The 27,076-nt window shown below is 47.8% G+C and overlaps 1 protein-coding gene across 3 annotated transcripts; it reads right to left on the minus strand.

Moving 5' to 3' along the window:
- Positions 1 to 4,516: 4,516 nt before the first annotated feature.
- Positions 4,517 to 25,731, minus strand: IL1RN (interleukin 1 receptor antagonist). Of its 3 annotated transcripts, none has more exons than XM_081483570.1 (5): positions 25,659 to 25,731; positions 11,299 to 11,350; positions 8,795 to 8,883; positions 7,118 to 7,230; positions 4,517 to 6,011 (listed from the first exon to the last, which is right to left on the minus strand). In XM_081483570.1, the coding sequence occupies exons 1-5, from the start codon at positions 25,666 to 25,668 to the stop codon at positions 5,799 to 5,801; spliced, it is 477 nt and encodes a 158-aa protein (XP_081339696.1). In that variant the 5' UTR covers positions 25,669 to 25,731; the 3' UTR covers positions 4,517 to 5,798. The 3 variants fall into 3 exon arrangements, with proteins under 3 accessions (XP_081339696.1, XP_081339697.1, XP_081339695.1); XM_081483571.1 differs by lacking the exon at positions 25,659 to 25,731 and adding an exon at positions 11,484 to 11,509; XM_081483569.1 differs by lacking the exon at positions 25,659 to 25,731 and having other exon boundaries at positions 11,299 to 11,509.
- Positions 25,732 to 27,076: the final 1,345 nt, after the last annotated feature.

A 27,076-nucleotide genomic window follows, 5' to 3' on the forward strand; every position in this document is an offset into this window, starting at 1 on the left:
GTAAAGAAATCCTGACTAGTCTGTGAAAATCTTAAAGACTGGAGCCATGCGTGTTCAGTGTCAAATTTACAAATTAGCTGTTCTTCGATTCTGTGACCTTATAGTGCAATCAGGCTGGAAGTGACAGGAAAAGACTTTTAGATTACTTTTTCTCCCACCCGAGTCCCCCACCTCCTAGTCACCCTTGTCCTGCATTTTAATTGTACAAAGCCTCACTTTATTTTTAAAATATTTTATTTTCATTTATTTGGCTCCATCTTAGTTGCAGCACATGTAATCTTTGATCTTCATTGTGCATGCAGGATCTCGTTCTCTTTTTTTTAGTTGAAGCATATATGATTTAGTCACTCTTAAAGGAAATCAACCCTGAATACTCACTGGAAGGACTGATGCTGAAGCTGAAGCTTCAATCCTTTGGCCAGCTGATCTGAAGAGCCGACTCTTTGGAAAAGACCCTGATGCTGGGAAAGAATGAAGGCAAAAGGATGAGTTGCGACAGAGAAGGAGATGGTTGGATGGCATCACTGATTCAATGGATATGAACTTGGGAAAACTCTGGGAGATGGTGAGGGATAGGGAAGCCTGGGGTGCTACAGTTCATTGGGTCACAAAGAGTTGGACACGACTTGGCGACTAAACAACAACATGTGATCTAGTTCCCCAACCAGGAATCACACCTGGGCCACCTGCAATGGGAGCATGGAATCTTAGCCACTGGACCACCAGGATCGTCCCAACAGAGCCTCACTTTCCTTGCTGCCTAATCCCTGTGTTCTATCCATGAGCCAAAGATGGTCTCTATGTGCTGGTCCCTGGGTGGTGATTTCTTCACAGCAGGCTGAGATCTGTGAGCTCCAAAGTCTACCACTGCCTAACTGTGTTAAATATCACCCAAATAAAGAGATTTTGAGCCATTTCAAGCCCACCTGCTTTGCATACCCCTGAAAGTGTACCCAGTGTTTGCTAGCTGGGGATGAGCCCCAGGCCACAAAGTCCCCAAGCTGCTGCTGTCCTTTGGAGATTTCTGACCCAGAGATTCCCACTGCGCTACAGAGTGACATCACTTACACACACAGGAACCCCTTCCCCTGAGTCCTCTTCTCTCCTCCTTCTAAGTAGAGACCCACTTCTGCGTAGCCTTCGGACAGACCCCTCCTGTGATGTACCTCCCTCCTGAAAATTTTGTGGGCTTGGTCAGTCGCTCAGTCATGTTCAATTCTTTGCAACCTCCTGGACGGTAGCCTCTCAGGCTCCTCTGTCCATGGGACTTCCCAGGCAAGAATACTGGAGCGGGCTGCCATGCCCTCCTCCAAGGGATCTTCCCAACTCAGAGATCGAACCCTTGTCTCCTGCATCTCCTGCATCTCCTGCATTGGCAGGCGAGTTCTTTACCACTGATCCACCAGGGAAGCCCAGTAAAGCTTGTGTGTGCTACTGCCACCTGGTGGTCAGATCTTTTTCCTCGAAAAGCCTCCATTAGGCTTACCCATGGAGCATGTTCCCTGTCACACAGAAGGAAGAGAAAGCCTCCTAACACTGAGTCCTTTCCCTTTTTCTAGGCTTCTTTCAAAAGTTCCCTGGTCCGAGTCCTCTGTCTGCTCAAATTTTCTGACCGATACAATACATTAATCCCTCTGAGATGTCAACGGCCAGTTTATTTATTCATCAAATGTTTATGGAGCACTCAGTATCTCCCAAGCTGAATTCTTGGGATATGGACATGTCACTCAGTCGTGTCCAACTCTTTGTGACCCCATGGTCTGTAGCCTGCCAGGCTCCTCCATCCATGGGATTTTCCGGGCAAGAATACTGGAGTAGGTTGCCATTTCCTTCTCCAGGGGAGCTTCCCAACCCAGGTATCAAACTCCAGTCTTCCGCACTTCAGGCAGACTCTTTACCATCTGAGCCACCAGGTAAGCCCATCTTGGGTTGTATCATGGAACTAAACAGACAAAAGTTCTGTGTGTCTGGCATTCTAGCAGCATGAGGATGGCTTAAAGCTTTTCCTCTCTTAACACTTCAGGGACTTCCCTAGTAGTCCGGTGGCTAAGACTCCACGCTTCCAATGCAGGGGACCAGGGTTTGATCCCTGGTCAGGGAACTAGATTCCACATGCTGCAACTGAAGATTCAGCATGCCATAACTAAGACTGAGTACAATCAAATAAATGATTTTTTAAAAACTATGTTATTTGTATAAGCATATTTTAAAAAAAAACAAAAACTTGTTGCTCAAAGTGTGGTCCATGGTATAGCAGCCGCAGTCTTATTTGGGAGCTGCTGGGCTTCCGTGGTGGCTCAGAGAGTAAAGACTCTGCCTGCAATTCAGAAGACCCAGGTTCAATCTGTGGGTCGGGAAGATCCCCTGGAGAAGGAAATGGCAACCCACTCCAGCATTCTTGCCTGGAGGATCCCATGGACAGAGGAGCCTGATGGGCTATTGTCCATGGGGTTGCATAAAGTCCAACACAACTGAGAGAGTAACATAATTGTCACCATTAGGCCTGGAAGAGTTTTCTGCCTTAAATTTCCTCCTTTTACCATGATTGAAAATATCGCAACTCACACTTTTGTCACACACAGAATTTCACTCATATTGTCTCACTTAATCCCGTATCATCCCCATGGAACATGTGGTTCCTTCCCTGTTACACAGGAGGAAGAGAAAGCTAAGGTAGGGCAACCTCATTATCATCTTAAGATCCAGCATCTAGACAAGATCTTAAAGATTTTCTCCAGTTAGTTACCTTTCATCTACTTGGTTTCCTTTGTTTTCAGCATTGACATCTCCTCTTCAAAAGCCCTGTAGGGAAGTTGAGTTTGGGAAGCAGAGGGCTGGGTGGGAGTGGGGTTCTAGTGTTGGAGCCCAGCCTCCCAGCCTCTCCTCTATGGACTTTGTTTCCAGGGACCTCAGAGAGGCATGCACGGAGCTCTGTTTGGAAAACCCTAATCTAAATCAGCACTCTTCTGGGACAAGGAGGAAGTAGGCCTTAAGGAGAAAGGCGACTAGGCCAAAATCACACAGCAGGCTCTGGAACCAGCGGGGTCTGACTCTAGGAATCCCCCCCAACCCCCCAGGACCAAGCCCAGGGGTCAGCATGGTCCCAGGAAGGGACAGCGCCCCTTGCTGGCCCAACTCTATTTAGTGGAGATGTGTTTGATAAACCATCATTCTTATAATCCTTCATTTCCATCTCATGGGGTCAAATTCAACATTCCACCTGTGACTGTTTTTTTGTAATCTTATTTATTTATTTTTGGCTGTGCGCAGGCTTTTCTCTAGTTGTGGCGAGCGGTGGCTACTCTCCATTTCTGGTGCTCAGATTTCTCATTGGGATGGCTTCTCTTGTTGCAGAGCACAGGCTCTAGGGTGAGATGGCTTCCACAGTTGCACCACATGGGTTCAGTAGCTGTGGCTCCAGGGCTCTAGAGCACAGGCTCAATAGTTGTGGCTCTCAGGCTTAGCTGCTCTTCGATGTGTGGGATCTTCCTAGATCACGGATGGAACCCGAGTCTCCTGCATTGGCAGGCAGATTCTTTACCACCGAGCCACCAGGGAAGTCTTCCACCTGTTAATCTCACCATTTCCCAGATGCCCCTTCCCTTACATACCAGGATGGAGGTGTGGGGGGCAAGGTTTTTTATTTTTAGACATTTCAAAACTGTGAATATACCAACATACAGAAAGCCCCCAACCACATCCATGCCAAGAGATAGAATGCTAGCCACTGCCCAGCTTTCAGGCAGCACATCCTTGCTGCTCTTAGTGGGCGCAACTTTCTGCAGCCCTGCCCACAACCGCTCCATCTGCCTGTTTTGAACTTTATATAAATGAAGCTGTGCTCTCTGCATACTTTTGTGATTCTTAGACCCCACGTGATGTCTTTAAGATTCACCCATCTTGTGACCACAGCCTGTTTTGGTTTATCCATTTTCTTTGCGGTCGAGTGTGTGTGAATGAATGTAGATGTATGAATGTACATGATTTACATGAATTGAGTATGTATGAATGACTATACATGTATGTACATGAATCATTTTATGTGTATATGATTTACGTGTTAACTCTTTTCTTTAATATTTTTATATCTATTTTTATATCTATTTATTTATTTGGCTGCACAGGGTCTTAGTTGTGGTATGCAGGGTATTCGATCTTCATTGTAGCATGTGGGATCTAGTTCCCTGATCAGGGATGGAACCTGGACCCCATGCACTGAAAGTGTGAAGTCTTACCCACTGGACAACCAGGGAAGTCCCCATGTGTTCATTTTTCTGGGGTAGGCATTTGGGTTGTTTCTAGTTGGGGGCTATTGTGGATGATGGTGCTGCAACCTTCTAGCAGAGAGATCTGCTCTCCTGTTCTCCAAGGAGAGTGAGACCCCAGGATAAAGGGACTCAGGAGAGGTAGCCAGGCCTACCCCAGGAGTTTAAAAGACCGGTCCCTGCCCCACCCCCACTTCCAGCTCTCTTTGCCCCAAGGCCAGCAAGGCCACAGACACAGCCAGCAAAGTAGATGAGTTTTCAAGTTTTTATCATAAAACAAAGCTTAAGTCACAGAGAACAGGACACTTTCCATTCAACACATACAACACGCATTCACTGAGCACCTGCTGAGGCCAGGCTGTGTGCTCGGCCCCAGGGGAGACCTGAGACGGGGGAGGTCACGGTTGCTGCTCCCAGAGGCTCACCGGCTGGTGAGGAGACAGACAGGGGCACATCTTCCAAACAAGTCTCGGAATCAGAAGCACTAAAATAGTCAAGGAGCAGTTCTTTCCTCCCGGGAGGTCAGGAGAAGCTACATTTGTGTGGCGTCTTGGAAGCTAGGGGACTTTGATGAGAGGGCCGGGGAGGGCACAGCACTGCAGGCAGCTGCAGGAAGTCTGGAGTGGAGGGCATGCTCAGGGCCTGGGCCAGAGGGTCTAGACTTCCAGGAAAATTCCAGAAAAAAACAAAAACTAGGAGACCAACACATTATGCTAACTTTTCATTGTTACAGGCTGAAAAGTGAAAGCGTTAATTGCTCAGTCATATCCAACTCTTTGTCACCACATGGACTGTAGCCTGCCAGGCTCCTCTGTCCGTGGAAATTTCCAGACAAGAAGAGTGGAGTGGGCTGCCATTCCCTTCTCCAGGGGATCTTCCCAACCCAGGTACAGGTTAGGGCATCACAAAAATAAGAGATAAAAAAGGAAACGCTATCACCTCCTTTCAACATCACTTTCTAAACATGGGACTATTTTAATATTTTACTCCCTTCCAGAAAGGACATCATTTCCAAATAAAAGACTCTCTTTCAAAGTTGGTTTAATTTAACAAAAAGATACTAAGAAATTAAAAAAAAAAGAAGAACATACCAGGAAATCCTTATTTCCCATTTTGCTACAGACCCTAAAAATCTTGCCCTGGAGTAGCACCCCTTTGCAAAACGAGAAATGGAAGGTGCTTAGGGAGAAGGAAGTGAGCACCTGGGGGTCTGGGGTGAGAAAGGAGGCAGAACTGGAGCTGGCCCAGGGTGTGGGCTTTACCCTGAAGGCACAGGCCACCCTGAGGGCTTTGAGGAGGGCTGGGGTTCCATCTGCACTTTAGAAAGACCTTGTGGAGGGAGGCTGATTGAGCGGAGGAGGTTGGAGACGGGATCTTGTTCCCAGGGCTCTTGTACCTCCTTCTGAAGGTCCTCCCAGCCAAGGCCATCCCGCTGAGCCCCACAACACCCAGGAGACCCTGAGCAGGGTGGACAGGCATCTCTGGAGTCATGGATGTGCTGGGACCGGGGACAGGAAAGGCTGAGCACCATGACTAGTCCTGCTGGAAGTAGAACTTGGTGACCTTGATTGCCTCTGAGGGCGTATTGGTGAGGCCCACCGGCTGGTCGGCCTCCAGCGATGTGCAGAGGAACCAGCCGGGGCAGGCAGCCGACTCGAAGCTGGTGGTGGGGCCATTGTCGGAGCGGATGAAGGCAAAGCGCTTGTCCTGCTCCCTGTTCTGGTTCAAGTCGGTGATGTTCACAGCCTGGAAGTCAAGAAGAAGCAAGTGAAGGCAGAGGAGCAGAGGGGTTCTTGTAGCCCACCTGGCCATCTTCCTGCCCAGAGTAAGTGCTGGGGAAATGCTGGCCTGGCACAAGTGTTCTGGGTCTCAGGACAGCCTGACACAAGGAGGTTGTCCCGTGCTTACACCTTGATTTGAGGACATCTGACCACTATAGCCTTGGGTCAATATGTTTGGTAAACACATGGTACCATCAACAGAGGCCAAGGCCTGTGGAGGCTGGACTCTGTCATGTCTGCACCTCTGAGAGATGGGAGAGTGCAGCAGCTGGGCAGGGTATGGCAGTCCATATTATTCACAATATCCTGGTCATTGCTACTCCACACAAAGAAGGCAGTCACTTTCCACTAAAGTGCCCGTTCACTAGTGGACAGAAAGGACAATGCCACAGTTACAGCCAGTCTCATGTGGGTTAAGATTTCGTCCAACAGTCCCCTAATAAAAAGCTCTCTTTTTCCAGGGCTGATAGCCCATTAATGTTGCACAGGAGCACAAAGCCCTGGAGGGGATGCAAACTCATGGATTTGAGTAGATAAGGGCTGGAAAAGAACGGTCCCGAAAGTTGGCTTTACTAGAAGAGGGCAAGACCAAGTGGGTTAGTGGCCCCTGGGCAAGAGACTGACACACAGAGACTGAGGTCCCCAAAGGAGCCATGCCTCCTGGTGTCCTCATCCTGGCAATCCCCTCTCTCATTGAGGCTCGACTTAGCCACGTGGCGAGGTTTAGTTAACTGGACATTAATGGTATGATACAAACAAAAGCTTAATAAGTGCTTGCACACTAAGGCTTGCCTTTTTGGAGTTATCCCTCTTGGAAACAAACCACCATGCTGTAAGGAAGCTCAAGCTGACAACTGAAATCAGCAAGACTGTGTGGAAGGAGAACCTGGAGGATGAGCCCCAGCTAAGCTCCCTGCTGAATGTGGCTGCAGGAGGGAACTCAGCTACATCATGGGGCACAGATCTACCCAGCTGATCCTAGTCAACCCACAGAATCATGAGAAAGGGCACACTGTGCTTGTTTTAAGCCACGGAGTTTGGGGGTGGTTGTTGTCTGAGGCAGGTTCTTACCTCTAACTTGAGCTTGATCTCATCTCCAGATTTGACACAGGCCAGGCACAGCTTCCCCCCATGGATCCCCAGGAACATAGTATGGTGTTCGATGGGTACCACATCTATCTTCTCTGGGGAAGAACAAAGGGGAAGTTCAGATTGTAGAGAAGAGAAGGCAGAGATGGAGAAGACACAGCAGGCTGGACTCTCCCTGGGGACTTTTCTGTTCCTTTAACTAGAATCCTGGGCTTCCCTCGTGGCTCAGTGGTAAAGAATACTTCTGCAATGCAGGAGACAAAGGTTTGATGCCCACGTCGGGAAGATCCCCTGGAGAAGGAAATGGCAACCCACTCCAGTATTCTTGCCTAGGCAATCCATGGAGAGAGGAACCCGGCAGGCTACCATCCATGGGGTTGTGAAAGAGTCAAATACAACTTAGCAACTAAAAAAACAAGCAGACTAAAACCCCAAGGTCAGAAGGACAGAGAGGTCCCATCTTCTTGGTCAAGATCCAAACAGAAGATGAAACCAAGCACACTGTCTAGCTACTCCTTAAGGACCAAGGCACCTAAATTCTTCTCCAGGTGATTGCTACCCTTCCCTCCTTTTCCTGGGCTTCCCAGGTGGCTCATTGGTAAAGAATCCACCTGCCAATGCAGTAACGCAACAGACAAGGGTTTTATCCCTGGGTTGGGAAGATCCCCTGGAGGAGAAAATGGCAACCCACCCCAATATTCTTGCCTGGAAAATCCCATGGACAGAGAAGCCTGGTGGCCTACAGTCTATGGGGTCACAAGGATTGGACAGGACTGAGCACGTGCACACACCCCCTTCCCCAGAACCCCTGTGCTCTAGGTCCACAGGTCTGCTGCCCATGGGGCCCAGTACATGAGGTCATGAGTGGGGCTCCAGGGCTTGGTCCACAGAAGCCTGGATGGGTTTGAACCCATTTTTTTCCCCTTGGTGGTCTCCATGCACTCATTGGGAGTGAAGACCTCAGTTTCTCTGCGGTTTAACATCCTTATTTGGAGAGTTACCAGAGGACAGGACAAGTGGGTCTCACGCCCTTTTAGAGTGAGGAAGGGACAGAGAACAAGAATGGGGATCATGCCATTCTACAATACCAAACCAGCCAACAAGGACGTGAAAACATCCTAGAGGGCTGGTGCTGGAAGAAACCCGCATCCTGTCATCCAATTGTCCTTCTCTTACTAAGGGGAAAACCAAGGAACAGAGTGAGTGAACCTTGTTGAAATTCATCCAGGTTGACATGGATCTGGAACATGACTCAATGTGGTGTCCAAGATTAAGGGATATAACCCAGCCTGTGGATGGTGTGTTAGTTTTAGGTGGGAGTGAGAGTTTGAACACGCAGAAACATGGGCTTCCTAGGCACTGGAGGAAGAAAAGGGCTGGTCTTGCCTTCTGGGCCCTGCCCTCCCATTTGTGGCCTGGGATCATGGTGTCTGTAGGTGGTGGCTCCCAACCTAGGCTCTACCCTCTCTGTCTTCTTGAGGCTCCCCTCATATGTGTCCTTCAGTGGCCAGGCCTCTCCAGCTTCAAACGTGGCCACAAAGAACCAACAGGGATTAAGACATGGTACCTAAAATTCCCAGGGTCAAGCCACAGTGCTGCAGACCCCTGAGCAAAGTGATCGGTGCCCACTCAGCATTGACCTTCCTGGCCCTCACTCACCTTCTAACTTAGTATTTGGTCCTTGCAAGTATCCAGCAACTAGTTGGTTATTCCTCAGGTAGAAGATCTTCTGGTTGACATCCCAGATCCTGAAAAACAGAAGGACCCAGCTGTAGTGGACAGCTGCTGTATGCCCATCCCCTTTTCTGTATCCCCCAGAGTGTGTTCAGTTTTCTCCCAGGGGTGTGGAATTAAACACACCCATAGCATGGATGTGAAGACTGAGGTCAACACTGGTTAAAAGACAGACCCAAATCCCAGATCTGGTAGGCCATGTCCCTGCCTTCTACTCCTCTTCTCACCTTATTCCTCATCCTCAGCTTCCCAAGCAGCCACCTCCTACTTCAGCAAAGCAGGCTCTAGAGTAGGACCATTAATAAACTTCCTGGGTGTAGACATGTTCTTTGTCTGCACCATCCAATATGGTAGCCATCAATTTACTTGCAGCTATTGAGACGTGCAGCTATTTAGCTCTCGAAATGTGGTGTGATTGAGGATCCGCATATTTTCTAATTTTTTTTTTGGTCACACAGCATGTGGGATCTTAGTTCCCTGACCATGGATCAAACCAGTACCCCTTGCATTGAAGCACAGAGTCTTAACCACTGAACCACCAGGGAAAGTCCCAAATTTTTTATTTTCTTATATATTTATGAATTTAAATGTAAATCTAAAGAGACATCTAAGATTAGTGGCCCCCACAGCACAGAGCTAGAAGCTTCAAGGGTCAGGCCCCATTGCAGCTAACTCGCTCCAAGCCTTAGACCATGAAAACTTGTCCCCAAAGTCTGTTCTCTATTGGCAAGTCAGCTTCCCTTCCAGTTCACCCTGTGGCCTGTTTCTGGCTCCCTGTTTTTTCCTCTTGGTGAAGGGCCTCTCCGGCTGAGAGCAGGGCTTGTAGCTGTGAGATGGAGTAACAGGGCCCCAGCCAGGATGTGGACACTCCACTCCCTGCTGCCTCCTTCCCCCAGGATGACCTTGGACCTGTGCCTCATCTCCTCACCTGTGAAAGGGGGCTGGCAACACCCATCTCATCAGGTGACCTTGAAGAGCCCATGAGCTCAGCGAGAGGGGGCCAGTCAAACTGTAAAGTTCTTGGCTGGAATGAGCATTTGACCTTTCATAACTATTCTTAGCTCCTGGATGAGTTGAATTCCATCTGAAAGGATTAAACATTCCTTTCTAGAGGCCTCCAGTGGTAACTTCTGGAATCCCAGACAATGGGAGGAGGTCGAGGCAGACCCCTGGGAAGGGGAGAGGCTTCTCTGGGACCCACACAGGCAAAGTCCCAGCCTGCAGCCTCAGGCGAGAGAAACTCTGGACAAAGAATCATAGAGGGGCACTGTGGACAGGACACAGCCCAGAGTTCCAGACTGATGGTTAACAACTCCTGACTGTGTTGGTACATCAGAGGGTCCAGCTCCCCTGGGGGCTCAGTTTCCCCAGCTGTGACCTGGGGTGAATGCTAACCCTACCTGTATTACAAGGTTGTGAAAGCCAAAGCCACAGATAACATTGTGACTGTTTTGAGAGCTGAAGGGTGAGGTCATCCCAACAAGTCCTGGGACATCGGAGCCCAGAGGCCACATGGCTCTGTTTTTATCAGCATCACAGCCTGCTATTTTTACAGCAGGGATGGTGACACCTCACCACATTCCTGACCCAGTTTTTAATAATAGTTTTCAGGAGCCTGATGGGCTGCAGTCCATAGGGTCGCTGAGAGTCATATAAGACTGAAACCCCTATCCACCACAATAGTTTTCAGATGCTTTACTGCTTACAAAACACTGTCACAATGCTATCCGTGTCTTTGGCTTTCACAACCTTGTAACATAGGTAGGGTTAGAATTCACCCCAGGTCACAGATGGGGAAACTGAGGCCCCAAGGGAGCTGGACCCTCTGATGTACCAACACAGTCAGGCGTTGTTAACCATCAATCTGGAACTCTGGGCTGTGTCCTGTCCACAGTGCCCCGCTCTGTTTCTTTGTCCAGAGCACTCTGCCAGGCTTCAGCCCCAGCATGGCTCCTGGGCACATTTCTGTCACCAAGATGCCTGAGCCCCTGGGCAAGTAAGTCAAGCCTCCAGCCAAGCTTTGCACACCTGAGAGATTTTTAAATACAATTGCCGAAGGTCACGGATGTGGCAGCCAACCTTAGTTAGCTAACCTTAGGCAGCTAACCCTAACCTTAATTATTAAGGGATGCTTAATGGTTCAGAGGGTAAAGCGTCTGCCTAAAATGTGGGAGACCCAGGTTCAATCCCTGGATTGGGAAGATCTCCTGGAGAAGGAAATGGCAACCCACTCCAGTATTCTTGCCTGGAAAATCCCATGGACAGAGGAACCTGGTAGGCTACAGTCCATGGGGTTGCAAAGAGTCAGACATGACTGAGCGACTTCACTTCACTTCACTTTCAAGCCCAAACCCAGGGCAGCCCCAGATGGCTGTGTCCTGCATCGCTTTTCTATCCCTCCAGCCCCACTTCCTTGGGGTCAGCCTTACCTGAAGGCTTGCATCTCGCAGGGTCTCTTTCCCAAAGGGTGGCAGGCTGTTTCTGAATGGAACAGGAAGAGGAGGAGACAGATTAGGTAACCGTGGATGTAGATGTCCATCCTGTGACCTCGAGGCAATGAGGGACTGCCATTTCAGACCCAGAGGAGCTGCTTATAAAGAAAAGAGTGGCTCACCCAGCCGGGCTGCGGCCGCCTGTCCCACGAAATGAACGGAAACGCCTGCATATTTCCAAAACGAGAAACCTTGCTGTTGTCACTTTCAACCCTGCCGAGTGTCGCAATGGGATGTCGTAACCCATTCCCTCCCCTTTTCCTCTGTGCAATTTCCCCAAAATCGAGATTTCTATTTCCCCTTCACCCAGTTCCTGGGAAGAAGGGCACAATGAAAACCCAAGCCCTTCATCTGCCCGACAGGTATCCTGAGGCTTTGAAAAACCAAATGTGAGTAGAAATGTCCCCCTCTTGTAAGAAGCCAAGTGGCAGGGTTCCCAGTACATGTCAGAGACTCAGGCCATTTTGTGTTCTTTCAAAAAGGGACAGCCTTGCTGGACCTTGGACCAGGGGCTGGCAAATACTCTGTCAGACAAAGATCAGATAGCAAACGTTTTAGGATTTCTGGGGCCATACGTCATTATTACTCAACTCGACTGTCATAGTTGAAAAGCGATCTTAGACAACCTGTAATGTGTGCGTGTGTGCAGTCACTAAGTCGTGTCTGACTCTTTATGACCACATGGACTGTAGCCCACCAGGCTCCTCTGCCCATGGGATTCTCCAGGCAAGCATACTGGAGTGGGTTACTATTTCCTCCTCCAGGGGACCTCCCTGACCCTAGGATCAAACCAGCGTCTCCTGCACTGGCAGACAGATTTTTCCCCACTGAGCCACTGGGGAAGCCCAGCCAATCTGCAAATCCACAAGCTAATTGGGTTCCAGGACAACTTTATTTACAAAACAGGTGGTGGCTGGATTTGGCCTCAGGCTTGCTTTCTCCTGTTCTAGAGTAAACTTCCTGGGAGGGGACTTTGAAACCAACTGTATTCCTGTTATCCATGTCTTTGAAGTTACGGGTCTTGGGAAAATGGGGTGAACTCCACATCCCATTTGGGACAGAAATGAATCTAAAATCTGCCTCTGGCACGTGCTGTTTGTCACCTGCGTGACCTGGAACAAATCATTTGTTTGGGTCTCTTCTTCTACTTCTTCATACTCAGAATGAGGTCGATTATGTCATCCTTATGGGTACAAGGAGAGAAGAAAATGTGAGAGGGAGGAAGGAACAAAGGAATGCGGGAAGGGCGGAGGAAATGGAGGGAAGGAGGGAGATTGGTTGATTGGAAGGTGAAAGTTCTGGGTCAGAGTGGGCACTCAGAAACATTAACTTCCTTTCTTACGACATTCTAGATGGTTAGGGAAAAGGAAAGTATATTCCTCTTTATGGACAGAGAAGAGTTGAAGCGGGTCCTACACGGTCTCAATGGTAGGAGGATGGACCTCTAGTACAGAAGGACAGATTGTGGCCTTTGAGAACTTGATGGACACTCAGCGTCATCCTGCCTCATCCCATCCTTGTTTCTGAAGAAGACCCAGAGAAGGAAAGACACCTTCCCAAGGTCACACAGCTCATCCATGGCAAGGTACAGCCAGAAATCCAGGTCTCCTGGTTCCCACCCAAGGGACACCCTATTATAGCAGCAGATCTTGAGGAGTCTGACTTTATTTTCAGCCAACCCATCAGAGGTTGTGTCCAAAAGAGGGTAAAATCTGTGAAAAAGGAAGGCCGCATGGCATATTTGAAAGTTACTAGGCAAGTGGATCTTAAAAGTTCTCATCACAAGCAAAAGCAAAAAAATAATTGTATTACTGTGTTGTACATCTGAAACTCACATAATGTAATACATCAATTGTTGCTGTTTAGTCGCTAAGTTATGTCCTACTCTTTTGCGACCCAAAGACTATAGCCCACCAGGCTCCTCTGTCCATAGGATTTCCCAGGCAAGAATACTGGAGTGGGTTGCCATTTCCTATGTCATTTGTACCTCATAAGTCAGTTATACCTTGATAAAAACGTTTTTTTAAAGAGGAAGTTTGCAAAGGATCTTTCTCAGATCTTTAAAGAGCTCTTCTTTCAAAGCAAATGCAACATTTCTGCAAAAATTGTGTCACCTCGCTGAGTGAAACAAAAGAGCACATAAGCCCTTTCTGGGCAGAGGGGTAGGAGTCCCTGAGGCTGGGCAGTGGAGTCACTTAGGACTGGGCCTCCCAGGCAATGAGCCAGGGCTCTCCGGATCTGTTTCCTTATCCATTGTGTGTGTTAGTTGCTCAGTCGTGCCCTGACTCTTTGCGACCCCATGGACTGTAGCCCGCCAGGCTATTCTGTCTGTGGGATTTCCGAGGCAAGAATACTGGAGTGGGTTGTCAGGCCTTCCTCCAGGGATCTTCCAACCCAGGGGTCAAACCCACGTCTTTTACGTCTCCTGCATTGGCAGGAGGGTTCTTTACCACTAGAACCACCTGTGAAGCCACCCCCTACCGGCATCTTTGACTACATGTAGTCTCGCTTCTGGTGCTCAGCCTTCACTCCGCTTCCTGAGTTGAGGTTAATGACCATGCCATGGAGTAGACTCTGCCTCCCCTGTCAGCACCCTGAGCTTCCCTCCCAGCTCCAGACATCACCGCTGTGCCTGCTACATGCCAAGCCCTGCCCTGCTAGCCACCAGTGACAACAGAAGTAACTAAGACCCACTTCAAGGGAAACAGGACATTCAGGAGAAATCCGTGTCCCAAGAGTGACATGAGATGGGCTCCACGGAGACCACACGGGTGAATTTTCATTGTGAATGCCTGTAAAGTGTTCAGAGCAGTCTGCCCACATAGGAAGTATCCTACACATGAGAACTCTTTCTCGATTTCAGTTAATGGCATCTTTCAGTTCTAGGATTTCCAGTTGCTTCCTTTTTTTTTTGTAGAGTTTCTACTTCTCTACCAGAAGTTGCAATCTTGTCTTTTACACCTTCGATCCTGTTATTCATTCAGGTTCTTACAAAGGCTGCTCCAGTTGACTCTATCATTTGAATCCCTGCTGGGTTTCCTTCAATTGTCCCTTTTTCTCTGTTGCACATATTGTCTTGAGTATGCTGATTATTTTTATTAACTGTTAGACACTGTAGCAAAAACTGTGGGATCATTTGAGGCTCCGGGTAATGCATGCCCTCAGAGACACTTCACTTTTTTTGTATGCAAATGTTTATGGCAAGATTATTCACAGCCACATATTCTTAACAGCCCAAATCTGAAAACAATCCAAATGTTCACCGGCGAATGAGTGGACAAACTGTAGTTATCCTATGATATTGTTGTTGTTTAGCCACTAAGTCATGTCTGACTCTTTGCAACCCCATGGACTGTAGCCCATCAGGTTCCCCAGTACATGGGATTTCCCAGGCAAGAATACTAGAGTGGTTTACCATTTCCTTCTCCAGGGGATCTTTCTAACCCAGGGATCGAAGTCATGTCTCCTGCATTGACAGGTGGGTTCTTTACCACGGAGCCACCTGGGAAGCCGCATCCTCTGATACACTGCTGGGCAATAAAAAGAAGCAAAATATTGATACATGCAACAACATGGATGAATCTCCAAAACTTCACGATGAATGAAAGAAGTACAAAAGACAATGTATGGTATCATTTCATATATATAAAATTCTAGAAAAGGTAAAACTATAATGATAAGATTCTCAGTTGTCTAGAGCAGGGTGTCTAAGGAGGGTGTTGACTGTGATGAAGCATGGGAAATTTTTTTGGAATGAATATACTTAGTGCTGCTGAAATATATAGTTACATATGGTTAAAATAGTATGTTTTAAAAATAATATATTTATTTATTTTTGGCTGAGCTGGGTCTTCGTTGCTGAGTGGGTTTTTCTTAAGTTGCAGAGAGCAGGGGCTACTCTCTAGTTGTGAGGCATGGGGTTCTCAGAGTGGTGGCTTCTCTTATTGCAGAGCACGGGCTCTAGGGCACACAGGCTTCAGTAGTTGCACCTCCTGGGCTCTAGAGCTCGGGTTCAGTAGTCGTGATGCACGGGCTTAGTTGCTCTGCGATATGTGGGATCTTCTCGGACCAGGGATGGAAGCTGGTGCTTCTGCTGGGCAACGAAGTCAAGGGCACTGCAGCCCCAGGTAACTTCACCCAAACGGGGCTTGAGATGACTCAGAACTGGGTTTCAGGGACTGTGCAGGCTGCTCCATTTCTGTTCACTTCCAGTGCTCCAAGTTCCCAGCCCAAACCTGGTTTGTTTAAGGTGGGGCAGGTCTCTCCTACTCAGTGGAAGATAAAGTACAAACTATGTCCTTCTCCGCCCCTGGGCCCCATGAGTCTGCCTGATAGAAGTGGTTGAAAAGTTGAGCAGGACTCAGAGAAGGAAGGACTTTTAATTCCTCTCCAAGGAGCAGGGCATTTATCTAAAAGGAAACTGAATCAGAGGGTGACAGTGTCAGATTTGTCTTATTAAGATCAACCTAGGAATAGTGACCAGATGGGTCAGAGTTGGACTGAGTTTGGGGGTGACTGAACCTGAAACAGTGGGTGACACAGATCTTGGCAGTGGGTACTGACAGCAGAATTTCCAAAGGGGTTTTTCTGACTTGTAGCGTTGCCCAACTTCTTGGGTGTCCACGCCCACCATGGATGATTTCAAGCCATCCACCACACTGAATAAGTTGGGGAAGAGATGGGATCTTGCTGTCTCCAGCACCCTAAAGGTCCAGGGAGATTTGACAGCTCTTGAGTCTTTCTAGAGAGAAATTGTCTTCATATTTCCTGATTCCAGTCTTCCTCCTCTTAAGCCCAAATGGCTCACCACATGGGTCCTGTTCCCCTTGCAAAAAAGCAATGTGTATGCATGCTCAGTTGCTTCAGTTGTCTCCAACTCTTTGCAACCCTATGGACTGTAGCCCTTCAGGCTCCTCTGTCCATGGGATTCTCCAGGCAAGAATATTGGAGTGGGCTGCTATGCCCTCCTCCAGGGCATCTTCTCAACCCAGGGATCAAACCCCTGTCTCTTATGTCTCCTGCATTGGCAGTCAGGTTCTTTACTACTAGCGCTGCCTGGGAAGTGCAAAAAGGGATGCCTACTGACAAATCCAGTTTATCAGGAAATGTCAATGAATCTTGACGCAAATTTTCAGTTGTGTCTCCTGGAGTTGTTTTTGTTGTCAATCCAAGGACTCTTGGGAAACATTTAAGCTGCTGGCTTTGGGTGTTCAGGTGTGCACCTTTGACTTAATCTCACATTTCAAATCTTCAGCTAATTATTGTACGCCTGAGTGGTACAGTGCATACACAATACAGTCAGTACTATTGTCCAAACCTTGTAAAGTTTTCCTAAGATAACAGAAAAAAGACACCAGTACTCTCTCCAAGAGATGAGTAAATGCATGAATACAAAGCGGAGGAAAAAGACGAGAAAAACAAGTCCCCATAGTGTAATCTGCTGTCCTCTCTTGGTCAGTCTCTACCTACCCGGCCCTGTCAGGCAGCCAAGTTAATTTTAACCAATTCTGGTAACTGATTAGAAGCTCCCTATAGCAGCAGGTCGGGCTTCCCAGGTGGCTCAATGGTAAAGAACTTGCCTGCCAATGCAGGAGATGTGGGTTCAATCCCTGGGACAGGACAATCACCTGGAGAAGGAAATAGCAACCCACTCCAGTATTCTTGCCTGAGAAATCCCATGGACAAAGGTGCCTGGCGGGCTACAGTCCATGGGGTTCCAAAGAGTCAGACAAGACTGAGGGACTAAACGACAACAAAACAAGAGCAGCAGGTCACGTGTGGGGACAAGTGCTCCCCTGAGCATCTCTGTCCACCAAACTGCAGCCGTCACAATGACCAATGTTGGTTGTACTGGCTGGTGAAGGTCAGGAGATTGTGCATAAAGCCAACTGCGACTGACTGCTGATTTATAAGAAGCCTGTTCTCCTCCCAGATGATAGGGTCCACATGGGGTCTCACTGATAAGATGGCTCGTTATGTCAACCTCACAAACAAAAAATAAATCACAGTGATCCTTGAGACTGACCAAATTGCCCAAATGGCATCCTGTTACCTCACTGGTGCCTATCTTCTCAAAGCTGTTGAGACCACCAGATTCCAGACCTCCAACTACGTGACCATCCCTTCAGAGAGTTTTTCATTGGTGGGGTATAAGAAGGACTCTGTCAGAAAGGGAGGAAGCTGGTTCTCCTTAAGGGCCAGTCACCCCCTCTTTTCCCTCTAATAAATTTCCCTTTTCTTGCCTGACTGCCCAGCTCACTCTCTTTTTCTCTGCACTTGCCTTACCTTCTGGTGCCAAAACCCAGGAGGGAAGATTCATCGCAACTGGGTGGGCTCCTCTCACGAGCCCACCTCTGATGGTTCCCTCCTTTGGACATTGCTGACAAGCTGAGAAGAGCTCCGGGACGGGACTTTCCACTTGCCTTGTTGGACTGATGTCCACGCATTGGCCCACATTTCATCCATTGGTTACAGGGTGAGTGAAATCCCATTCTCTTGGAGCCTCTCTCTCTCTCGCCTCATTTCCAAGTCCTGGCACTAGGCAGGAGGATCCCTAGGCCCTCAGGCCCTCAGCCTTGTACCCCATCTGACCTTGAAATAGGGGACGCCCATTTCAAAGCAGACTATCATTCAGTTCAGTTCAGTTCAGTTGCTCAGTCATGTCCGGCTCTTTGCGACCTCATGGACTGCAGCACACCAGGCCTCCCTGTCCATCACCAACTGAGTCGGTGATGCCATCCAACCATCTCATCCTCTGTTGTCCCCTTCTCCTCCCACCTTCAATCTTTCCCCGCATCAGGGTCTTTTTAAATTACTCTCTGAGAAAGTCCTAAGAACGAGGATGCCTTTTCTCTCGGACCTTTCTCCTCACTTTCTCTCACCCTTGGCTAACCTCCCTATTCAGCCACAATGGGAAATTCTCAATCCCAGCCCTCAAAATCTACTCCTCTAGGATGCCTTCTCTGAAACCTAAAAGCCTTGGGCTTCCAAGGGGAGATAGGACCAGGAAGACTTATTTACTATTCTAACTCTGTCTGGCTGCAATACAGACTTGATAACAGGTCCCTGTGGCCGAGTATAATTTTCTCCGGGACCTCAATAGCTTCTGCCTCAGCATTGGCAAGTGGTTAGAAATCCCTTATGTTCACGTTTTCTTTGCTCTCTGCTCTCGATGCTTACTCTGTGAATCTGGTTCTACTTCTCAAATACTCTTCACCCACTCTGGGCCACATCCTCCTAATACAATGTCTCCCAATCCCTGTTCAGATTTTTCTTTTTCTTCCTTCGACACTTCCGACCACAGGCCACCCCCCCATCGCTCCCAATCTCCTTGCAGCTGCTCCAGATCCAGTTCCACAACCTCCACCTTACGTCCCCTCCTCCCTCCCTCCTTCTCAAGGGCAGGCCTTAGCCACCACCGCAGCTCCCAGCCTCCTCCCCAGACTGTGCCTGAGATAAGCTCTGAGACCTCAGCCTCACCCTCTACCCTGAGGATCCCAAGGCTTTACCCCAACCTCCCCAGATGCCATCCCCGTACAGGTCCTGAACAACTTTAAACAGGAAACTTCACTGCAGGACCCCTCTCTTTCCCCTACCCAACTCCTCCCTTTACCGGAAGTAGCTGGAGCAGAAGGCATTGTTTGAGTTCATGTCCCATTCTTCCTTACAGATTTATCTTAGATTGAAAAGTGTCTTGGCTCCTTCTCCTCAGACCCTAATAATTATCTAAAAGAATTCAAGTATCTTACCCAGTCTTATGATTTAACCTGGCATGATATTTACATCATCCTTTCCTCCACTCTTCTCCCAGAAGAGAAGGAACTAGTACGGCAAGTCTCTCAGGCGCATGCTGATGAGATACACAGGACAGACACTAAGCCCGCAGGGGCAAGGGCTGTCCCCCAAGATCATCCCAACTGGGATTATCAGGCAAGGAGACCTGGATGAGCAGCCTGTAATCATATGATTGCTGGCCTCATTGTGGGCCTTCAAAAGGGAGGGCATAAAGCCATCAACTTTGATAAGCTCCAGGAAATAATCAAAGACTAAATGAAAACCTGGCACAATTTCTAGCCAGGTTAATGGAAGCCCTACAAAAATATACAAAATTAGACCCCACTTCAGCAGAGGACACCATTATCCTTAACACCCATTTTATCTCCCAGTTGTCCCCAGATATCTGAAAGAAACTAAAAAAGGCAGAAGAGACTTTTTAAATTAGCCCCTCAAAAAGACCTTTTAAATTAGCCTTTAAGATTTTCAATAACCGGGAAGAACAGGCAAAGCTAGAGAAGGCCCAACGAGATCAGGCCAAATACCACCTTTTAGCTACTGCCCTACATAGCTCCAAGCCTCCATTAACCAACAAAGAAAGGAAGCCACCTGGGCCCTGCTTCAAATGTGGCAACGAAGGCCACTGGGCCGGCTCATACCTAAAGCCAAGGCCCCCTCCAGGTCCATGTCCCAGCTGTGGCATAAAGGGACATTGGAAGGTTGACTGCCCAAATCCCTCTCTAGGGATCTGGACATTCCCTCCTGGTCCCGAGCAGGAGTCCTCTGACCCAGCTCTGCCCAACATCCTCAGACTGAAGACAAGGTGCCCAGGGCCCCACGCTCCGGCTCTCATCACCTCTAATGGAGCCCAGGGTAACTCTTACAGTGGCAGGTAAGCTGATCTCCTTTCTCATTGACAGAGGCCACTTACTCTTCTGTGCCTGCCTACTCCGGAAAAACCAAGGTCTCTCAGGTCTCTGTTACAGGGGTTGATGGTTTAATATCTATACCATGAATAACCAAGCCTTTACCTTGCACACTTCAAGATACCCCATTTTCCCATTCTTTTCTCATACTCCCAAAATGCTCCACTCCTATTCTTGGGAGAGACCTTCTCTCAAAATTCAAAGCCTCTGTCACTATCCCAAGCCCACCCTCTGATCTAGCCTGGTAACTGCTCCTTAACACCCACCACTTCTGATGGTTGTCTACAACAACAGGCTCCTTTCTGTTTTTCCGGACAAAACTCTATAGACAATTCTTACCCTCATCTAGGAACTATACCACCACACCTCTGTAATCACACTTCACATCTCTCCTTCCCTTCAGGTCTATCTGTCTATCATGTCTCAGGAACTGCAGGACATTCTCTTACTTTGTCAGGGAGACTTCCTTCTGCATATGGTATAAATACTCCTCTTGTAGGGGTTTCACTGGCAAGTTCACTGTCAGTTTCAGAGACTAGTAACAAGTTCCCAGAAAGACTCCTATTTGCTATCAATTTTAGCTGTTGTCTTCTTACTCCTGGAATATTTTTCCTATGTGGAACCACTGCTTATTCATGTCTTCCCACTAACTGGACAGGAACATGTACCCTGGTATATCTGGCCCCAGATATTTCTATTGCTCCTAACAATCGGACCCTTCCTATTCCACTAACTCATAACCGACCCAGACTGGAAATTCAATTCATTCCTTTATTAATCAGTTTAGGAATAGCTGCTGGGATTGGGGCAGGGACTGCAGGACTCACAGCCTCTTTAAATTACTATCAAAGCCTTTCTAAAGACCTCACTGACAACCTAGAAGAAATACCTAACAGCTTTATCACTATCCAAAACCAGCTAGATTCCCTGGCGGCTGTGATCCTCCAAAACAGAAGAGGATTAGACCTCCTCACAGCAGAAAAAGGAGGCCTATGCCTATTTTTGGAGGAAGCCTGCTGTTTCTACACCAATAAATCAGGCATTGTAAAGGAAGTAGCAAGAAATCTGACAAACAGGGCCTCGAGAATATGCCAGCACCTCAGTAATTCATGGAAAACTGGTTAAGCAATTGGAATTGGATGCCCTGGGTCCTACCTTTTCTAGGCCCTCTCCTTCTTCTTAACCCTTTTTCTAACTTTCGGCCCAAGATTAATGCGTCTTTTTTCAAAATTTCTTCAGGATTGCTTACAAGCCTTCACCAACCAAACTATCCATGAGCTACTTCTAACTCACTCATATTGTTAAAAACTTTGACCCCACACAAATCCCCTTGACCCACTCTCCAGCCTTTTCTTATCTTATCCCCATAATACCCCTATCCCACAGGAAGCAGTTATAGCAGATTGACCTTTGGCCCTTCTCCTAAATCAAAAGGCTGGAAGTCCCCTTATGACGGAGTCCTTCTTATACCCCACCAACGAAAAATTCTCTGAAGGGATGTTCATGTAGCCGGAGGTCTGGAATCTGGTGGTCTCACAGCTTTGAGAAGATAGGTGCCAGTGAGATAATAGGATGCCATTTGGGCAATTTGGTCAGTCTCAAGGATCATTGTGATTTATTCTTTGTTTGCGAGGTCGACATAAGGAGCCATCTTATCAGTGAGATCCCATGTGGGACCCCTATCACCAGATACAAACGGTAAACTCACCGTGACTCCTTTCTGAGGTTCAGAGTTTTCCAAGATGATCTCTGTTCTAGCAGTTTCTGGGTTTGATATGGATCTGCATTGAAAGCCTGTATTTATCTAAGTTTTCTTCATATTTTCCAAGGTACTAGTTTGCTCTTGCCTTCGGGGCTTTGATGATAGATTAGGTCTCTGCAGGCAGGGTGAGGGGAGAGGAGACAAGAACGTGGGGGAGGGAACAGCTCTGTTTCTCGCCTGCAGTGTTTTGGCCTCTGTGTTCTACTCTCTCATACAGGTCTTGTTTGATGGCGGTTTAGTTGCTAAGTCGTGTCTGACTCTTGCGACCCCACGGACTGTAGCCTGCCAGGCTCCTCTGTCCATGGGATTTCCCAGTGGGTTGTCATTTCCTTCTCCAGGAGACCTTCCCAACCCAGGGATCGAACCCAGGTCTCCTGCGTTGCAGGTGGATTCTTTACCAACTGAGGCACCAGGGAAGCCCACGTGCTGGTAGCATTCTTGCCTGGAAAATCCTATGGACAGAGGAACCTAGTGGGCTACAGTCCACGGGGTCACAAAAAAACAGACACAACTGAGTGACAGAGTACACACACATAGAACAGTTGTGCAAGGTGGGTGTAGATACACCTTGAGAGATACACTCGCAAGATGGGGATATACTCACTTTGCAGAATAAAAAATCAAGGCTCAGACAAATTAAATCATTTGCCACAGATCTTGGCTGAGCCAAGATTTGAACCCAATTCCTCCACACTGCAGTCCTGCTAGAGAAGCAGGTGACGTCTTTTCCTCTCTGCTTCATCGCATAGTTAACAGGAACAAGAATTATATTTGTTCTTATACTGTTCCCTATGTGTTTGAACTCATATCATAAAGAGCAATGATTTATTCTATAACTGTTTGAAAATTTTAGGAGGTTTTCTTGCTAGTAAAGAAAGGACAATTCTAAAACCTTGCATAGGTTAAAGAGAAACCTCTTTACCTGGTTATGGACTAGAATGGCCAATTTCCCTAGTTTTTTCAGGATATTCTTGGTTTCAGTACTGAAAGCCCTGTGCTTAGTCTCATCCAACTGTTTTTGACCCTTTGGACTATAGTCCTCCAGGCTCCTAGTACTGGAATGACTTTTCATTTTCTTCTCCAGGGGATCTTCCTGACCCAGGGATCAAACCTGCCTCTCCTGTGTCTCCTGCATTGCAGGCAGATTCTTTACCTGCTGAGTCATTGGAGAAGCCCCACTGAAAGCCCTGTATCCTGGGAACATTTCAGTTTCTGGAAAACAGATGATTGCTCACCCTTAAGAAACTTTTCCTGGTGGATCAGATGGTAAAGACTCTGCCTACAGTGCAGGAGACCCAGGTTTGATCCCTGGGACAGGAAGATCCCCTGGAGAAGGAAATTGACAACCCACTCCAATATTCTTGTCTGGGAAATCCCATAGACGGAGGAGCCTGGCGAGGTACAGTCCATGGAGTCACAGAGTTGAACCAGACTGAGTGACTAACACAAGAAAACTTTAGAAGGTGCTGGCGTCATCTGGTAGCTAGTGCTGCAAATTGCAGGGACAATTAAATATCAATCATTGTCCCTTGCCAAGTAACCTAGTAACAGAGATGCTGTTCATTTTATTAAATGAATAGACAGGTAGGTAAAGCATGCTAGAATACTCCAAAACCGTGGTAAGTTTTCCACTCAAGAAAAGAGACTATATCAGATATAGTGTTAATCAATCACTTTCATTCTGATCAAGTTAATTTTCAATTAAGCCATTCATATTTAACTTCCTCCAACTATGTAATCAAGACATGGTCACCATCTAGTAGTCTGAAATTGTTTTCAGACTTAAGCTGTAGAAAATATTTACTTTTTCATTGACATCATCTTCATCCCCTCCTCCTCCTCTTCCTCCTCCTTCACACGGATCAGCTATAAGGTCAGCAGTGTAAACAGAGTTCCACTGAAGTAAATGGCTTGTCCAGGGTAGCACACAGTACACACAGGGCAGTTCCATCTTCATCCTTGTCTCTTTCCTCAATTTTACAGCTCTTCCGTCAAACCATGATTATCTCTGGGTACACTCTGGTTGGTATCAATGGTACCACCTATGCTCCAGGTGTTAGAGAATGTGGGTTCCTCCTCCCAGGAATCACAGTGTCTTCACTGGGCTCACATGCATTTGTTGCTTGACTTCAATCCAATCCAAGTTATACTTTAGCACCAAGTTTTAATTTAGCATCTACTATGTGCCAGGTGAAAATATTTTGGAATGAACCATTTATAAGCATAGTGATTTCTTCACAGTATATCACTGTCTGTTTCTGGGAGTTGCATCTTCCTTTACACATTTGAAAGATACACAAGACCATGCGCTATTTCACACAGCCCACTGGAGACTGTTACACCTTCTGGAGGAAGGGGGAAGGTCGGCTGCTTCAGGAATCCTGGCTGTGGTTTACAAAGCACTTCTCTCTCCATGATCACATTTGGTGTCTGTGCCCCAGAGTATATTCCATGGTTTGGAAACAGACTGTCTGCTGTCAGGCCCAGCTCGGTCCCTTATACTGGCTGTCTTGCTTTGAGCAAATTACTTAACCTTTCTGTGGCCCAGTTTCCTCTTCTGAAAATGTGAACCATAGTAGTCCTTCCTCATGTGGTTATGGGGAGAATTAAACCATGTAAATAGTTCAGCAGAATGCCCAGCTGGAGCAAGCACTATGGAGGTATTAGTTATTACTGTGTCCTTGAAACCCTGAGTTTGCCAGCCTCCTCTTGACATTGAGGAAAGTGAGATCCAGAAAGGAGAAAAAAGTTACCCACTAGAGGCCAACTTAGAATTAAAAATTGATCTTCAGACTGCCAACCTTAATATCTTTTCTCTGCCCCATATACATTGTAACCAGAAGTTGCAAACCAGTAGCTTATAGACTGAATATTTTATTTGCTTTCTTTATTGTTTCATTTTGGGACTTCCCTGTAACTCAAACAGTAAAGAATCTGCCTGCAATGCAGGAGATCCGGTTCGATCCCTGGGTCGAGAAGATCCTCTAGAGAAGGGAATGGCAACCCACTCCAGTATTCTTGCCTGGAGAATCCCATGGACAGAGGAGCCTGGTGAGCTACAGTCCATGGAGTTGCAGAGTCAGACATGACTGAGTAACTAACAATACTAATATTGTTTCATTTAATCAGAATGCTACACATCACAACATCAGAATATCCAATTCTTTTTGAAAACTGAGAAGTTCTGAGACTTTCCTGGCAGTCCAGTGGTTAAGACTCCATCCTTTCACTGCAGGGGTTGTGGGTTTGATCCCCAGTCAGGGAACTAAGATCCCACATGCTACACGATGTGGCCCCCCCAAAAAAATAAAAAAGAAAAATGAGAAGTTGTGGCCACTTGGGCTTGCATTCTCATGGGACAGCCACTTGCTGGTACTGACTAGTGACAGCCCCTAATTCTACACAGTCCCTGTCCTTCTCTGTTACCCCTCAGATCTATGACTGAGGACCAGATTGTATTAGTATTTCTCATTGAGCTCACAATGTTCTTTCTCATGCTTTACAGAAACATTTCTCCAGTTTTCCACCTCTCTATTGACAGTAGGAAATGACCAATGGGCTCCAAGGGCTTCATGATTATTTTCTCACACATGCATACTTCCTTGGGCCACCTGCTCACTCAGTATGCACGAGGTTTGCAGTCCCTGCCTGCGAACATCTGCACAGTCTCCCCGTGGCAGCTGTTGCCTGCATGGTGGCCAGGTCTCTCAGACAGGCCAGGAGCTCCATGCCCTTGACATTCCCCTTGATGCTTGCTCTTCAGAATCTGAGAGCACTGGGTAAATACTTTTTATTCCCATGTTTCAGATGGAAAAATAGAAGCAGAAGGAGCTTACCTAAAGCCATGGTGAAAGATGAGGTCCTCCAAGGTCTTCCAGGCTCTGGCTCCAGACGGAGCGGTGACACAGGAAGGAGGCACAGCCTGGCTACACCTGGGCCACCAGCCCCTCCCAGGGCAGAACCACCCCCTCCTCCCCGATTCCTGGCAGAGGGTGAGAGGAGGAGCCCCAGCCTGCCTTCCCACATACCCACGCAGGGCTGGCCACCGCAAGGAGGTGGGCAAGCCCAGCTTCCAGAACGGTGACTCAGGCTAACAGAAGCCAGACGGGTTCTGATCTGCATAAAATCGGAGGTCACATGTGAGGAGCTGAGCTGGATTCGTGGGGCTGGACCTTTGTTCCCACCCAATCCCAGTAACCCCCAGTCTGTTCCTGTGTGTGCCCCTTCATCCAGACAACGTGGGTAGACTTAACCCTGTGTGCCCTTAACCTTAACCAGAAGAAAGTTCTCTTCTGGCAAGCCTCCAGGGAAAGCCACAGAAGGTCCCTGATGATCTTTTTAAAAATATATTTATTTATTTATTGTTGGCTGTGCTGGGTCTTTGTTTCTGCACAGGCTTTCTCTAGTTGTGGAGAGGAGGGGCTACTCTCTTGTTGTGGTGCTTGGGCTCTTCATTGCCATGGCTTCTCTTGTTGCAGAGCATGGGCTCCAGGGTGCTTGGGTTTCAGTAGTTGTGGTTCTCAGGCTCTGGAGCACAGGCTCTGTAGTTACGGTGCACGGGCTTAGATGCTCCGCAGTATGTGGGACCAGGGATTGAACCCATCTCTCCTGCATTGGCCAGGGAATTCTTTACCACTGGGCCATGAGGGAAACCTCTCTCTGATGTTCTCATGGAGAAGGCTGATGAGAAACAAGTAAACTAACTTCAGATGGCAGTAAGTGCTAGAGGGGAAAGAAAAAGCATGAGGTTTTCAAGGGACCTGGGATGGGTATGATTTTAGAGAAAGTGGTCAGGGGAAGCCTCTCTGAGAAGGCAAGCTATGGACTGTAGCCCTCTGTCCAGGCTCCTCTGTCCATGGGATTCTCCAGGCAAGAATACTGGAATGGGTTGCTGTGCATTCCTCCAGGGGATCTTCCCAACCCAGGGATCAAACCCACGTCTCCTGTGTCTCCTGCATTGCAGGTGGAATCCTTACTGCTGAGATGAGACCTGGATGATTGAGAAAGAGGAAGAATGTTCCAGGTGGAGGGACAGCAAACACAAAGGCTCTTAGGTGGGATCTTCGTGGTGGGTTTGAGGCTCATATGGTTGGGGCTTGGCTTAGGGAGCAGGGAGTATCCATATTACCCTCAGGCCTTATGCCCAACCACTGGCATGATGCTGTCCAAGAGGTCAGGATCTCCCCACCTTCTCTGGAAGATTCTGTGTTCCCAACCCACTCCTCCCATTTGCCATTCAGAACTGACCAGCTCA

This window comes from Giraffa tippelskirchi, chromosome 4 (assembly GCF_054371585.1).
Source record: "Giraffa tippelskirchi isolate mGirTip1 chromosome 4, T2T-mGirTip1v1.2.pri, whole genome shotgun sequence".
Taxonomy (NCBI): Eukaryota; Metazoa; Chordata; class Mammalia; order Artiodactyla; family Giraffidae; genus Giraffa; species Giraffa tippelskirchi.